General features: G+C 50.0%; 1 protein-coding gene across 2 annotated transcripts in view; it reads right to left on the bottom strand.

Annotated features, from left to right (window-relative positions):
• Window positions 1–15,915, bottom strand: part of PTPN5 (protein tyrosine phosphatase, non-receptor type 5 (striatum-enriched)) — a 45,657-nt gene that overhangs the window by 28,731 nt on the left and 1,011 nt on the right. For both annotated transcript variants that reach the window (XM_014530952.1, XM_014530949.1), the window contains exons 2-4: window positions 14,783–14,788; window positions 11,042–11,045; window positions 2,022–2,098 (exon numbers count right to left, since the gene is read on the bottom strand). In XM_014530952.1, coding sequence (XP_014386438.1) covers window positions 2,022–2,046 — 25 coding nt within the window. In that variant the 5' untranslated portion in view covers window positions 2,047–2,098; window positions 11,042–11,045; window positions 14,783–14,788. The remainder of the gene's footprint in view (window positions 1–2,021; window positions 2,099–11,041; window positions 11,046–14,782; window positions 14,789–15,915) is intronic.

The raw sequence follows: 15,915 nt of genomic DNA on the forward strand, positions 1-15,915 counted from the left end.
TTGCTACTCTCTGGACAAATATACATCATGTCCTATTTTCCAAAATGGATTTTTTTTTCTAGCCAGTAGGGCCGTCCCTGGTTGTAGAATCATCTCCGAATTCTATGACTCATATCTGAATCACAGAACTGTTTAGTAGTTGAAAGGGACTTTTGATGTCATCTTGACCTCCCACCCATTGCGGAAATTTCCTCTCCAGTGTCTATCCAGATAATACTTGAATGCCCTCCAATGATGGAACACTCATTTTCTTCCTCTTCAATTAACAAGTTCTATAACTGGACACTTTCAGAGTCAGAAAGAAGGTTCTGCATCTTGTGGGCCAACGGGCCTCTTTTTAGTTTCTATGTATTAGCTTATGCCGTCTTCCTAAGAGGCACACAGAATGAACCAGCTGCCCCTTCACAAGACAGTCTCTGAGAGTCACAGACAGCTCTCACATCCCTCTGGAGAACTTTTTCCTTCAAGTTAGTTGTTTCTAGTCCCCACAACAACTGTGGAGTGGCTCCTGTCCTAGACCTAGACCATCCCATCAGGCAGTCCAAAGTGTTTTGAGCAAGGGTACCGCCTACTGGATAAAGTGTGAATTGCACCATGGGCTCTGCTCACCTGAGGACCTTCAGCAGTAGCTGGGACCCTGGCTCATGGTGTGAATAAAATAACTGCTTATGTTATTTTTTTAAAAAATTCTCACCCAAGGATATATTTTTATTGATTTTTAGAGAGAGAAACATTGATATGAGAGACACATCAATTGGTTGTTTTCTGTATGCACCCTGATGGGGGATCGAATCAGCAACCTATGTATGTGCCCTGACCAGGAATCGAACCTGCAACCTTTTGGTGTACAGGATGACATTCCAACCAACAGAGCCACTGGTCAGAGAAATAACTGCTTATCTTAAAGAGTCATTGCTGTAGAGGCAGACCTAGTTGTTTTAAATGTCTATCTTAAAGAGTGTCACTGAAGATTCCACTCTAAGGTGCCTTGTCAATCATGAGATTCCTGACAAACTACAGGTTTGGGATTTCAATATTAGAATTCAAATGGCTGTTTTTTTTAAAAAAATATTTTTTAATTGATTTCAGAGAAGAAGGGAGAGGGAGAAAAAGAAACATCAATGATGAGAATCATTGATCGGCTGCCTCCTGCACGCCCCCTACTGGGGATCGAGCCTGCAACCCAGGCATGTGCCCTTAATTGGAATTGAACCCAGAACCCTTCAGTCCTCAGGCCGATGCTCTATCCACCGAGCCAAACCAGCTAGGGCTGTTTTTGTTGTTGTTTTAAACAAAAAGGTGTGGAAGGAAAGAAATGAAAATGGTAATTTTTCTTTTATTTCTCCCCCTTGTCTTTATTTTCTAATATTTCTACAATGGATATTTGTTATAAAAAGAAAAATAACCACTAAAAAGTTTCTAAAAAGAAAAACAACAACACTAAAATCTCCCCCCCCCCCCCCCTCCCTTCTTCCCTGTCCCTAAGATCATGACTTGGGCATTTGGTCTACAACTGGGACATCTGCCCATGAGCAGAAGTGCCTTGGTAATAATTCTGTGGTGACATGGCCCGCGGTTCAGACAGCCAGGCTCCCCCCCAGGTGTGGTCATAATCTGACATTCCCAACCAGGCTTCTCAACAGCGCTGCCAGGTAGTATCTCCACATTATCCACCCCACTTTGGGTTCATGCCACAGTCAGGCTGCGTTTCCTAATCTTACCTCTTGAAACCTGCACAGCACACTACTGGTCAGTGGTCATGTACTGGCCAGCCCTGGACTCCCCAGCTCTCCACCCTCCCAGCACACCCTCAGCCACCCGCTCTTCCCTCCATGGGAGCCAGAGCAGCTCCAAATGATGAAAAACAAATCCCCATTTAAATGAAGATCTATGGACCAGCTGAGTCACTCCTCTCAAGCAGGCTCCCAGCTAACCAGGCTTTACTCCAGCCCCAGTGTCATCTGAGGCTCTCTCCCTCCATCTGGAATTCTGGGGGGCATCTGGGTGCTTGGAAGACTCACCCGGCAGCCTCTCACTGCAGCACATGTCCAGGGCCCCTCCCTCGGAGTCATCAGCAGCGTGGTTCTCTCTCTCCTTCCTGCAGCAGGATGAAAAAACGGGAGATGAGGCTGGCATCAAGACAACCCTGAGCAAAGATCAAAAGCCTTCCTTTCTTGTACTGTGTCCCTTTGAATAACTCCACCCCACTCCATCAAGGGGACCTTAGGAGAAGACCAACAGAAGGGTCAGGCTGCAGAGCCAGAAGAATTCTGCAGGTATCTTCCATGTGACATCGGCGACAGTAGCATCGCTATGACGACCATCCTCATCCTCCTCCTCCTCCTCCTCCTACTCCTCCTCCTCATCATCATCATCATCTCTAGATTTCAAGGGGGGCTTACCATGGGCAAAGCACTTTACAAATTTTATCATAGAGTCTTCATTGTGACCTCATGAATTAGGAATCATTACACAGGCTCAGAGAAGTTCAAGAACTTGCCCAAAGTTACACACATCATTCGGGTGGGAGCTGGTATGAAATAACAGTCTCGGACTCCAGGCTCACGCTCACTGCTGTGCTGTTCTGCCTCTTAGTTACTGTGGGTTTAAAAGTTGAAAGCACTGGTGAGCAAATAGAGGGGTCTGAGTAACACCGTCTGTGCCCAGCTCCCCAAGGACTGCAAGTGCCCTGTGCCTCGGGCAGTGGACAATGGTATGCAAAACGCTTCTCCAGAAATAGGTAGAAGTAGCTATATGTGTGTGTGTTTTCTTTTTTGCATATTCTAAACATTCTATTTCTTTCTGAAATCAGAACACCCTCTTTCTAGAGGGCACCTTCCAGGACTACACTGGCGTCTAGCTTTTCCCCTTTACCCAATAAGCTGGAAAATGGTTGCTGTGGATCAGACAGACCCCTGGAAGTGTCTGTAGACAGACATCATCTAAGGGCAACGGCACAGCTCACAGGGGCTCCCAACTGTGGGAATGGCTGGAAATGCAGGTGTGGGCTCCAGTGGGCCCCGCCTGCCCTTCATGCCTCTGACTCCTGTCAGTGGGTGGCTGATCCGGGGCTGGGCACACCAACCAGGCTGGGCCAATCAGATGCTCTTGCCTGCACTTTTCTAACACACTGTGGAGGGCCTGCAGCCTGGGGTGCTGGGGCTGAATCACGGCAGCCGCAGTGCCCTGGAGAAAAGGTCCGAAACATCTGTTGCCGAGGGCCTCGGAGCTGCTGCATTCCGGCCCATCCTGAGTCTTGATTGGGCAACATGTCCACCGAGGCCATGAGATGCCTCAGAATCCTTTCCATAACGTCCAACGTTTTAGCTTCAGCTCGTGGGGTTGGAGTTCTGAGATTGGCAACCGAAAGGACCTTTAATACAGCCACACTAGCATACTACTTTTAAGAAGCCCAAGAGGTCAGCTGCCTCTCTGCCCACCAGTCCTGCAATCCTGCCTCTCAGACCAGCCCTGAGGCTGGGCTGAAATAATAAAGGGCCGACAGGCTGGGTTAAGGTGCTTGCAGCTGGCATTGCATTATATTTCATTCTTTCCTCATTGCAATTGGCACTGTCTCTGAGAATCCCAAATCTCAGAGCCAAGCTCTGTTGCAGAGAGGGCCCTTTAAATGTCTCCTGAGTCTTTCCACCTTTCTCCCTCTCCACCACCTCCATCTCGGTCCAAGCCAAGCATCTCATGCCTAGATTGCCGAGGCAATCTTTTTTTTTTTTTAAATTGATTTCAGAGAGGAAGGGAGCGAGAGATAGAAACATCAATGATGAGAGAGCGTCACTGATTGGCTACCTCCCACATGCCCCGCACTAGGGATCAAGCCCACAACCCAGGCATGTACCCTGACTGGGAATCGAACCACGACCTCCTGATTCATAGATTGATGCTCAACCTCTGAGCCATGCAGGCCGGGCATCGAGGCAATCTTTTAACTGGTCTCTGGCATCCACTCAGGCTGGCCTCCAAAACATTCTCCATATCCTCCAATGCACACATATGGCTGCATAGGTTGTGCATTCTACAACCTGTTCAACTGAATGGGGCAGGCTTGAGCTAGAATCGACTCTTTCCAAACTCAACACTTATCACATTACCTTCCTTGAAAAATGACTCGAATGGCATCATACTGCACTTGGAACAAAGACCAAGATCCTTTAACAAAGTTTACCTGACCTTGCATGGTCTGACCCGTGTTTATCTCCCCAGCCTTATTTCAGGACCCTTTCCCTCCTGACCTCTGCACTCTGGTCAGGCTCTTCTATGCAGGATGAGTTTGTACACGCTTTCCTCTCTACCCAGAAAGCTCCCCCATCTCTACTTCTCAGAACTTTATACTCATAGCACTTGACACAATTTGAAATTTCACTTTGATTTATGCCATTATTTGATTAACATCTACCTCAACCATTAGACCAGAAGTTACAACAGGGTAGGGACCACCATTTCTGTTTTATTTTCAAAGTCTCACAGAGTGGCTGGCTCATAGTAAGTATTCACTAAATACTTGCTGAATAAATGAATGTTGCCCTGACCATCTTGAAAAACCACCAGGAACCTCCAACATGGTTACCATCTGAGCTGCCTGGCTGGCAGGTCTTTGTTAAGCCACTTGGAACCCTCCTCCAGAGCTGCTGTCAAGAGCGGTCACAGAGTCACACATCTGGAGCAGTGACTGTGCAGAGGAGGAAACTGAGGCACAAAATGGGGTCTGACTTGTCCCAGGCTGTACATCGCGACCACGGAAATTGGGACCAAGAATGCCTATCCCTGCCCTAGCCAGTTTGGCTCAGTGGATAGAGCATCAGCCCTCGGACTGAAGGGTCCCAGGTTTGATTCTGGTCAAGGGCACGTACCTTGCTTGCAGGTTTGATTCCCAGCCCTGGTCAAGGTGTGTGTGGGAGGCAACCAATCTCACATGGATGTTTCTCTCTCTGTGTCTCTCCCCCTGCCTTCCACTCTCTCTAAAAATCAATGGAAAAATATCCTTTGGTGAGGATAAAAACAAAAAAAAAACAACCACAAAAAACCCACCCGCCTATCCCTAACCTCCCCGTTCTGAGAAAGAGCTTTTTCTTTATCCTAAAGAACACCCCCGCCTAAGGACAGTCCATGAGGGCTGCCCCCTAGCTGGGTGCGAAAAGTAACCAAGGGATCCAGATACCTCTGGAAGGGGCCCCAGGGGTGACTCACAGACGCTTTTACACCTTAAGCCTCCCAGGCCCCAAGCTGTGTTCAGAATAGCTTGGTGCTGCATGCGTGCAGAGGACTCTATAAATAAGCTTCCTAGAAAATGACTAATTTCATAATCAGAAAAGCAGAAAGAGTAGCACCTCGAGTCTGTAGAGGAAAATGGAACAAGAACCTGCAGTCGAAGGACTCCAGGTACCCTCAGCCCAAACCCACATGTCTAGGCTGTTCAGGGGAGGGTTTTAATTAGATTCCCAGAGAAGATGGTCCATTCAGGCTACATGGAGAAGCCCAGTCTCTGGGCACTGCCCTCCCTTCTCCTCGCCAAGAGCAGAAATAGCTGCTTGCAGTAGATTGCTGCAGGCTCCTTCTAGCTCCTTCTCCACTTCTATCAGCGGGCAAAGGAGCAGAAAACCGTGACAACAGGCAGCGACTTGCTGGAGTGGCCACCCACTGTTGCTCTTCGAACCAGAAAACCCAGGAGACAAAGGGACATCACCTCGCCTGTCCCTCCCTCAATGATGGAGAATGTCTGGGAGGGAAGGGAACCTTCCCAAGGCCATTTGCCTTATTTAACAAGCAGTTGCTGAGCATCTCCTATGAGCAGGCACCAGAGCTGTCCCAGGAATACAGTGACGGACACGCCAGGCCCCTCCCTCCAGCTCCCAGTCCTCCTGGGGAGACACATGTGCAAACATGATGTGCCCACGCCTGCTTTCATTGATACATGCATGTGACACCTTGGGAAGAGCTCAGCTCAGCTTGTGGTGAGGGGGCGGGGGGAGGAGGACGTCTTCTCCAAGGGGAAGATAGGAACTGGTTCCTAAAGGATGTTTCCAGGTGGAGGAGGGATCACAAGGGAAAGACCTCCATTGTATAGTGCACATAGCAAGAGCCAGGCCCGGAGGCCCGAGATGTATGGAACATTTGGTGCTAACTGGAAGCAGGCTGGTCAGATGAGGAAGCGATGGGGGCTAGGCCTCATCAGAAGAGCACGAGCAAGAAGCAGGCCTGGCTGCCAGGAATCCTGCCTCCTGGGGTGGGCAGCCCTCTCCCGCCCGACCATGGGGCTCCCCACACGGAGAGGTGCCACAGGCTCCTCCACTGTTCCGAGATGTATGGAACATTTGGTGCTAACTGGAAGCAGGCTGGTCAGATGAGGAAGCGATGGGGGCTAGGCCTCATCAGAAGAGCACGAGCAAGAAGCAGGCCTGGCTGCCAGGAATCCTGCCTCCTGGGGTGGGCAGCCCTCTCCCGCCCGACCATGGGGCTCCCCACACGGAGAGGTGCCACAGGCTCCTCCACCCATGGCCTGGGCCGGGGAGGTCAGTAACAGGAAGTGGAGCCAGCAGCTCTCAGAAATGGACATTAGCCCCAGCTTAGGGCATCTGTTCTGGCCCCAACTAACTCCTTTTTTTCTTATTGTAGCAAAATTCACATAACATAAAATTCATCTTTTTAACCATTTCAAGGTATACAATTCAATGGCATTTAATACATTCACAATGCTGTTCAACCACCACCATTATCTAGTTCTAGATGTTTTCATCACTCCGAAAGGAAACCCCATACCCATTAAAGAGTTATTACCTATTCTCCCCTCTCCCAGGCCCTGGCAACCACTAAGCTTCATATTTCCATATGTTTGCCTATTCTGATTATTTCATATAAATGGAATCATATAAAGTATGTAGGTCTTTTGTGTCTGGCTTCTTTTGCTCAGCACAATGTTTTCAAGGTTCATGCAATTGTAACAGTACTTCATTCCTTTTCTGGCTGAATATTTGACTGAAAGAATGTACTATATTTTATTTTTCCGTTCATCAGGCGATGGACTTCAGGATTGTTTCCTCCTCTGGGCTCTTGTGAACGGTGCCTCTGTGCATCAAAAGCCTCACTGAAATTCTGTCCTCAACATGCTTATGACTTGGGGCAATTCCCTCTCACCCTGGGTCCCTGAGGTCTCATCTATAAAGCAAGTGGTCAGACTCTAAGTCCCTTGCAGCTTCAATATCATCACATCATCAGTGCATTCACACGTGTGAAGGTAATGTGCACCATGCAGCGACTCCACCCATGCTGGGTGCTGCAGACCCCTGGCCCAGCCTGCCCCATCTTCTCAGAGATCGGGACTGGTTGTGGAGACAGAACAGGTAACTGCTGTGGCTGGACGATGTGTTCTATCAGAGGTCCATCCAAGATGGGTTGGGAGCGCTTCACTTCTACCTGGGGGTGAGATGGGGGATGAGTGGGTGCTGTTAGGAGGCATCCTGGAGTGGATGCCAGGGGTGCTCATGACTTAGGCAGAGTAATAACTGCTTAGGCAGAGTGACAGCTGACAGGTTTGGGGAGGGAGGCAGAGGAGGAGCTAGGGTGCTGAAACCAGGATTCCTGGATGGGAGGCTGAGCCCCGAGGAATCTCCTGTCCCAACCCCCGGGAGCACTTCACTTCTACCTGGGGGTGGGATGGGGGGTGAGTGGGTGCTGTTAGGAAGCATCCTGGAGTGGATGCCAGGGGTGCTCATGACTGAGGCAGAGAGACAGCTGACAGGTTTGGGGAGGGAGGCAGAGGAGGAGCTAGGGTGCTGAAACCAGGATTCCTGGATGGGAGGCTGAGCCCCCAGGAATCTCCTGTCCCAACCCCAGACTAACAAGCCCTCTACCTTGGGCTACACACTCTGAGCTGCCTGGGCCCTCTAGACACCCCCTTCTGTCAACACAGAGCTCCTACTACCCTCCTGGAGCTCTGACCCCAGCAGACTCCCCCATTCCCTGAATCAGACCTGTCTACTCCCACCTCTAGGTTTTTGTTTATGCTGTTCCCTCAGCCTAGAATTTCCTTTCCCCCTCCTGCCCAGTCTTACTCATTCCCAACATTACCTCTTCCACGAAGCACTCCCTGACCTCTGGGGAGAATCAAGCTCTCTCATCTAGGCCCCCACCCCTCCCCATCTTACACTTCTCTCTGCCTCTTACTTTGTCTGCTGCTATAGGCAGCTGTTTATGCACCTGCCTCCTCACTGGGCTTCCAGTGACTAGGAGCATCCCAACACCCTCAGCCACCTCTGCACCCCAGGTGTTCAGCACAGGGCTTGAGTCTGTAGATGTACAAACGATCAAATGGAGGGCATGGCAGGGTCTTGGGGTTGGTGGCTTCAGGGACTCTGGAACGGCAGACTCTAGCTAGGAGCTTCCCAACGACAGCCAGGAAAAGCCCACATACCATCCAGATCTCATCAGCATGGTCAGTGTGCAGGGGCAGAGGACATGCTGGTTCCAGAACAAGTGGTCAGGCTGACGACCTCATGCAAATGAGCCCCAGGTCCCAGAGCACGCGCAAGGAGAGGGCTTGCCCTCCTTAATGGGAAGAGCTGCAGGGTAGCGCACACCCCCTGCCTCTCCTCACTCTCTCATCATTCATTCCCAAGGTGGGGAAGGTGCCACCTGGAACCAGGGCAGGAAGCCTTCTCATCGAAAAGCACACTGGAAACAGGAATGCAGGAGAGAGGCCAGTTTTAGAACATCCAGGTAGGGAAACGGAGGCAAGAGTGACTTGCCTCAGGTCACATGGTGTGCGAACAGTTATTTCCAGGTAGTTAACAAAATCCTGATTTTGTTTTAGGAGTTCTCTCTCCTCTTCTGGGGTCCTGTCTGTTCCTTGTCATAGGAAGGGCCCAAGACCAGGGGTCAGCCACCTGTCATTCTGTGTCATACCCCAACGCTTTCTGATAAGTAGCTCTTCTGCCTAAGTTCCTAAGATCAGTTTTTGTTGCTGGCAACCAAAGGACCCAGACTGATACGTGCAGCAAAACTTGTGGAAAGATAGGCGCTGAGCCCAGGACTCCCAATGCTTAGTTCACTGCTATTTCTATCCTGCCAAGCTGCCTACCCTCTCTGCCCAGCTGTCCACTGTCCAGCCATCTGTCCCCACGTCTGAGCAGACTGCAAACTTGGAGTGTTCTGCATCCCAAACACAGGGTCTGAGTGTTCTCTGCTTGGGATGTGCCCAGATAAATGATGACTTCTCCTCCATCCTGCTCTGTTGGTAGGAGACGGGGGTGTGAGTGTGGCAGAGACCCAAGGAAAGGGAAGATGGAAGTGTGCCGGAGAGGCCCAGCCTACAGAGGTGCTATAGGCTGACCTTTCTTTAAGGTCAAGCTTCAGTTCTGGAGCTGTCATGGTTTAATGAGGCAGATGGTGGTGGAGCGGCAGGAAACCAGCAGAGGGCGCTTCGGGTACCAGGGAAACCAGGCCTTGGGCCATGGAGCCTAGGCAAAAGCTGCCCCACCAACTGTGGAGGGCAGACCCCACCCACACCAGTCACTGATGGAGGCCTGTTCAGCTGTAATGATGAGAACAGGCCTTACCTGTGCTGTGGATAGTCTTACCCTTGTGGTGGACAGGAGCCCAAAGTAAGAGCAGGATTTCGGAGTTCAATGTTCATCTGGTTTAACTCTGCTCTCCTAGACTGAAAATACTCCATTCTGCCCCGTCTGTCTACATCCCCTCTATTCCCCAGGCATACAGTTTAATTTACAAGGAGAAAACAGGCGATCACAAACGTGAAGGCGAGATCACACCTCTTGTGGGGGCGTTCTGGTATTTCCATTTAGTTTGACACTCGCTCTTACCAATAATGCCTTGGAATGCACTGTCTTCTCTGGAAAAGCCCCCTCTTCCCTCCTCTGCTTGGAAAACTCTTAAAGACCCTTCCAACACCCTGCTCAAATGTCGCCTCCTCAGCGGAACCCTCCCCGACCCCCTCAGGAAGATCTGGGTACTCCCTTTTCTGTCCTCACCTCTGCGTTTGGTAATCATCTATCGATTCCTCTACCCCCGCCTCACACTGTGGGTTCCAATCCCTGCGGCCTCTTATTACCAAGTACTTACTGTGTGCTGGGTACCATGCCAAGCACTGTGCATGACATCATTCATTTCTCACTATAACCCTATGAGCTAAACCCAGTTATCAGCCGTGCCAAGCACTGTGCATGACATCATTCCTCACTATAACCCTATGAGCTAAACCCAGTTATCAGCCCCTCCTACACATATGGAGATCGGGACATGAAGAGACTGAGTCACTTGCTCAAGGTCATGCAGTTGGTAAGTGGAAGAAGCAGGCTTCAAATGGAGTTTACCTCCACGCTAGGCCCAGCCTTTATGTAAACCATTAGGTTTACAGACTGTTATATGAACTTTCCTGTTTCCCATGCTTAATACTCTATGTGGCACTGGGTACATATTCAAGACATATTTCTTGGAAAAATAAATGAAAAGCAGGCTAGAGTTGGAGCATGTGTAAAGAGCTCATGAAAATCACCACAAAGCACAGGCTTTGGGATTGGGCTGCTCGGGCATGAATCAAGGCTCTCTCACTGGCTGCCAGATCTTGAGCAAGATGCTTTACTTCTCTGTGCCTCAGTTTTCTCATCTGTAAAATGGACCAGCAATAGCACCTAACTCATAATATTGTTGAGATGAGTGAACAGGACAATCTTAGAAGAATGCCTTGTACAGAGTATACTATATGTTAACTGATATTATCGTTGCTAAGAATTTTTTTTTTTAAATATATTTTATTGATTTTTGTATGTTAACTGATATTATCGTTGCTAAGAATTTTAACAACACTCAGTTTCACGGTTGCTTGTCTGGCTCTGACGCTGGCCCAGTCCTAGCACCTGGCCTTCTGCCTTCTGCCCTGGCAGGCACAGTCTCTGACTTGCTCATCCGTCTTCCAGGATGGAGGACCCCCTCCACTGGAACTAGAATGCCAGCCTCGCCTGTACTGGCTACACACCCACCCTGATCACAAATGATTTTGTGCTCTGGTCTCCACCGGCCTTTGGTTTCAGCTCTAGATGTCCCCGATGCCAGGCCTGGAGACACACACGGAGCTTGTAGCACTCACAGAGGGAAAGCTGGAGTTCAGAGCTAGGTTTGCCCCCACCTGCAACTAGGTAGGCCCCTAGCTCCTGCCATACCCCACTGCAGGGTCTAGTCCTTTGTCAGGGCCCCTCCCTCAGCCTCTGATTTAACCCTTCTGTGCTCGGGCTCAGCTAAGCTGGGAAGATCCTGGCACTTTAGGGTTTGGTGGAAGAATCAGGTAAACTGATTCAGATGCAGGGCCTTGCAGAGGCTGCATTAGCTGGTCTGTGGCTCCTTTGTCAGGAGAGAGAAGAGTGTGGGCCAGGAAGTCAAATGGAATGGGAAAGAAAACAAAGCCAGATGGGACCAGGAGTCAAGGTTGAAAAGGGTCTGAATTCAGAATGAATAAATCTCAGCTGCACACCTACTATGTGCCATATACTTCCCAATCTATTTCACTAGACCCTTGTGTGAAGAAGACATCATTACTCCAGTTTGTACAGGAGCTAATAGGCACTCAGAAGGGCTAGGGAGTGGCATGAGAGCAGGCCCTGCTCAGGTGCCTGATGGAGAAGACAGGATAAAGCCTGGGCCGAGGATGGTTGATTCTCCCACTGCCTTGAGCCAGTGGACAGCTGGAAACCAGGCCCTAGGGTGGGCTGTCAACAGAGGTCTTTAATCAAGGGCAGAAGCCCTCAAAACAGGACAGGCTGATAATTCTGAGGCCATGCACCCTAAGGCAACCATGATCCTCAGGAAAAAGATGGATGTGGAGGCAGAGAGAACTGGCTGAAATTTTATGCTCTACTACCTTCTCCTCCCACAGCCCCAGGTCAGGGTCTGACCTCTCTGAGCCTCTGTTTCTTCCTCCAGGACATGGGAGTAACAGGAGCTGCCTGACGCAGGGGAAAGGTAAAGACCACTTTTGTGGTCTCCTCTTCCTAGAATACTTTTCTTCTCCCAGGTCTCCTCCTCACTTCATTCAGGTCTTTGTCCAAATATCACCTTCTTTTTTTTTTTTTAAACATATCTTTATTGATTCCAGACAAGAAGGTTGAGGGAAAGAGAGACAGAAACATCAATGTGAGAGAGAAACATTGATTGGCTGCCTCCTGCACATCCCCTACTGGGGATCAAGCCCACAACCCAGGCATGTGCCCTTGACTGGAATAGAACATAGGACCCTTCAGTCCGCAGGCTCATGCTCTATCCACTGAGCCAAACCAGCCAGGGCCAAATATCACCTTCTTAAAGACAATTCTACTTAAAGGCAAATCTCTTCCTCCACTCTAGTCCCCCAGTCACTCCTCACCCTGCATAATTTTCTTCAGAGCACTGCTCACGCCCTTGAAATGTTATATCTTTGCTGATATTTCATTTTCCGTCTACCTTGGTAGAGGTTGGGCAGGAAGTTCACCTTTTTCAGTGACATGTCCCTAGAGCCTACGACAACCTGGCATGTGACAGATGTTTAAATGTATTTGGAGAATGGAAGAGTGAATGAATGAGCCAGCTCTTAACAGTTTGGGATGCTCGGTGAGCCAGCCTTGTAGGAGGATTCTTTATGGTTCCCTATCAGATCCATGGCCTCCACTCCTAAGCCTCCCCACTCTTCCCCGTTGGACTCTTTCTGTGAATGGCATCCTTAGCCTCTCCAGATCAAAGCCTGGTCATCACTTCTCATTCCTCCCTCCCTCTAGCACACATATCCAACCAGCTGCCACTGCAGTCTCCTGCATCAACTCCTTTTTCTCTTCATTCTTACAACCACCCCCAGTCCCTGACCCTCCTTATCTCTCATCTGGACACCCCATTGTTTCCTGCCTGGCTCCCTGCCAGCAGGGTTTCTCCCTCCAATCTGTTCTCCACTGGGGAGTCAGGGTGAGTTTCCTAATGGCCAGGTCTGATCATGTCTTTCCCATACTAAAAAACTAATGACCAACCCCTTAGCTCAGCACTCAATGCCCCCAGCCACTGTCTCCACCCTCATACCTAGACTTCCTTCTCACTGCTCTTTAACCTTTTTGCACCAGTTGGAATGACCCGCTCTCCAGTTTCTACACATACCCTAGAGCCCTCCCACGGCCTATTTTCTGCTCATGCTGTTTCCACTACTTGTGATATTTCCCCTCCTTTCTTCTACTGTACAAATCATTTAGACCCAGCTCAAACGCTACCTGGCATCTCCAAGAAGCCATTCCTGATCTCCCCGAAGAATAAAAACGCTCCATCTTCTCAACTTTTTCCAATCTCTTTTTTTAGGGCAGGTCTTGGAAAAGGACAGGCAACATGACAGAGAAGAAAAAGTTCAGAATGTGGAGTCAGATACCTGAGCAGGAGGCACAGCTCTCTGGCTCGGAGGCTTTCACAGGACACCCCTGTAGATAAGTTAAACTGAGTCTTAACTTCCCCATCTACAAAATGGCAGCAGTAACACTACTGATCTCATGTGCGTGCTATGAGGATTAAGTTATAAGTGATAGAGTGTAAGAAGAGCGTTGACACTATATAAATTAATAAGTGCAATCACACTTAGGTGTGAAATACCTGGTAAACAAAAGTGCAATTTCTCCCAGGGAGGTTGCATGAGCCCTAACTCTAGGAATAGGTCAGTGGGGGGAGGGTTTTGAGGAAGAGGGACTTTGAGTCCTAAAGTCTCACGTCCTTAGGCAATCTGAAAAAGGAAGAAGTGGAGGGTATAACCATAATGCTGAGGCCCTAAAGCAGCGGTTCTCAACCTGTGGGTTGCGACCCCTTTGGGGGTCGAACGACCCTTTCACAGGGGTCGCCTAAGCCCATCGGAAAACACATATATAATTAATTACATATTGTTTTTGTGATTAATCACTATGCTTTAATTATGTTCAATTTGTAACAATGAAATTGGGGTCACCACAACATGAGGAACTGTATTAAAGGGTCAAGGCATTAGGAAGGTTGAGAACCACTGCCCTAAAGCTACCAATTCCTGAGCTTATTTTATACCCCATGCTAAGTACCCTACATACATGATCTCATCTCATCTTATTCCCTCACAGAGTAATAGAAGAGGACAACCAAGATCACTCAAGATCAAAGCCATCACTTCTCATTCCTTCCTCCCTCCAGCACACATATCCAATCAGCCCATAGCTGTTAAATCAATAAGTGCCTCCCACCCCCCAACAGTTCAGACCTGAAAAATCTCCTGAAACTCTTCAATCCAATTATCTTATTTTTTTGGGTGGAGGAACTGAGACCCAGAGAGGCTATGAGCATTTACTGAAACTGCCTAGCCAGTAAGAAGTCTGGGCCTGGAACCCCGATCTTTTCGCTCTCAGGGTGGGAGCTACTGCCCTGCAAAAACCCAAGGGCCACTACTCCTTACGAAGTCTGTGCAAATGGTTCTTCTGGAGCACACTGCCATTAGGTGGCCTGCAATGTGAATGGTGGATCCTGACGTCACATCACCTGGTCACCGTGGCTCTGCCCCATGCCAGGCTGCTTATCCCACACAAGAAGGAAGCTCTTGAGACTAGAGCCTCAGGCCCCTAGACACTGATTACTGCTCTCCCTGCCAACTATCCCATCCAACGGAGTCTCCTCAAAGGTGAATGACTATCCAGTCACCATCCAGCTTGCACTCCTTCACCTTACCTCCTGGGGCACCTTCTCTGTGCCAGCTCTGGGGACACCCGGCTGCCCTTGAGGAAGCCTTGCCCTGAGCTGCTACCAGAGCCTGTAACTCAAGCTTCCCTAGCTGCTTTGTCAGCAACACCCAACAAACATCAAGAAGGAAGAGGTGGCGACATGAAGGACTGGGGGACCTCCACAAAGCGATGATGGAAGAGGCTGGTGGGATTAAAGACTTAGCCTTTACAGAGGAGGGAAGAGTGACTGGGAAGGCATGCAGGCAGGTCAAAGTGGGGGGAGGGGATGGCTCCTTGGATGCTACATCACCTGGTCCAATCGAGGACACAGGCTCAGGGACTCCTGGGAGAGCCAAGATGAACACCGTGGTATCTGATTTCCTGTTCAGGACTGATTCATTATCCCAAACTAAATCCCAAACCTGGAGTGCTTGCATAAGAAAGCTCTCCTCTGGGCGGAACGAGGCAAATTAAAGGCTAACCTCTTTTTTTCCCCAGTAAGGATGGTAGCAAATGAATGGCACATGACGCTCCAAGTGGGGGCGAGGTAGGAATTACAAAGACTTTCCTGATACACTAAGATGAATTTTGGGGTTCTGGGCCTTCAGTGGGAATAGGAGTGAATTGTATAGTGGGGAAAGGAGTATGAAAGCCAGGGACCCTAGATTCTAATGCAGGCTTTGCCGCTAACTCTCCGGTGACCTTGGTCAAGCCATCTCACCGGGCCTCAGTTTCCCCATCTGTAAAAGGAGGGGGTTAAATGAGTTCCAAAGGTTCAAGTGGTCCTGACATGATCCTTGGTGAGGTTGCCCGTCCTGGCTCAGACGCAGGCCATCTGCAGGCTTTGCAGGAAAAGGGGGCACGTTGGGGGTGGGGAACGCCCTGGGCTTTTATTTGGGCGGTGGGTGGGGAGTGGGTGGGTGAAGCTGTGGGGTTCGGAGTCGCGAAGCGAGGCGAGGAAGCCGCGGTTTCCAAGCAAACAGGCTGGCGGCGACGTCCAGTCTCCCTCTGGAGCTGCAGACCTGGAGAGGCGACGCAGCCCAGAGCCGCGCACTGGCCTCGGCCGCAGAGGCTCGGACCCGGACCCCTATCCCGATCCCTCCATGGAATTGGGTCCGAGCTCCGCGGGGAATGGTTGCTGCTCTTTCCCGATTCCCCAGCGCCCGGCCTCTTCCCCTGGGTGGGGACCCCCCGTCCGGGGGCGCTGGGAGCCCCG

The sequence above is a fragment of the Myotis brandtii genome, unplaced genomic scaffold (genome assembly GCF_000412655.1).
Source record: "Myotis brandtii unplaced genomic scaffold, ASM41265v1 scaffold782, whole genome shotgun sequence".
Lineage (NCBI taxonomy): Eukaryota > Metazoa > Chordata > Mammalia > Chiroptera > Vespertilionidae > Myotis > Myotis brandtii.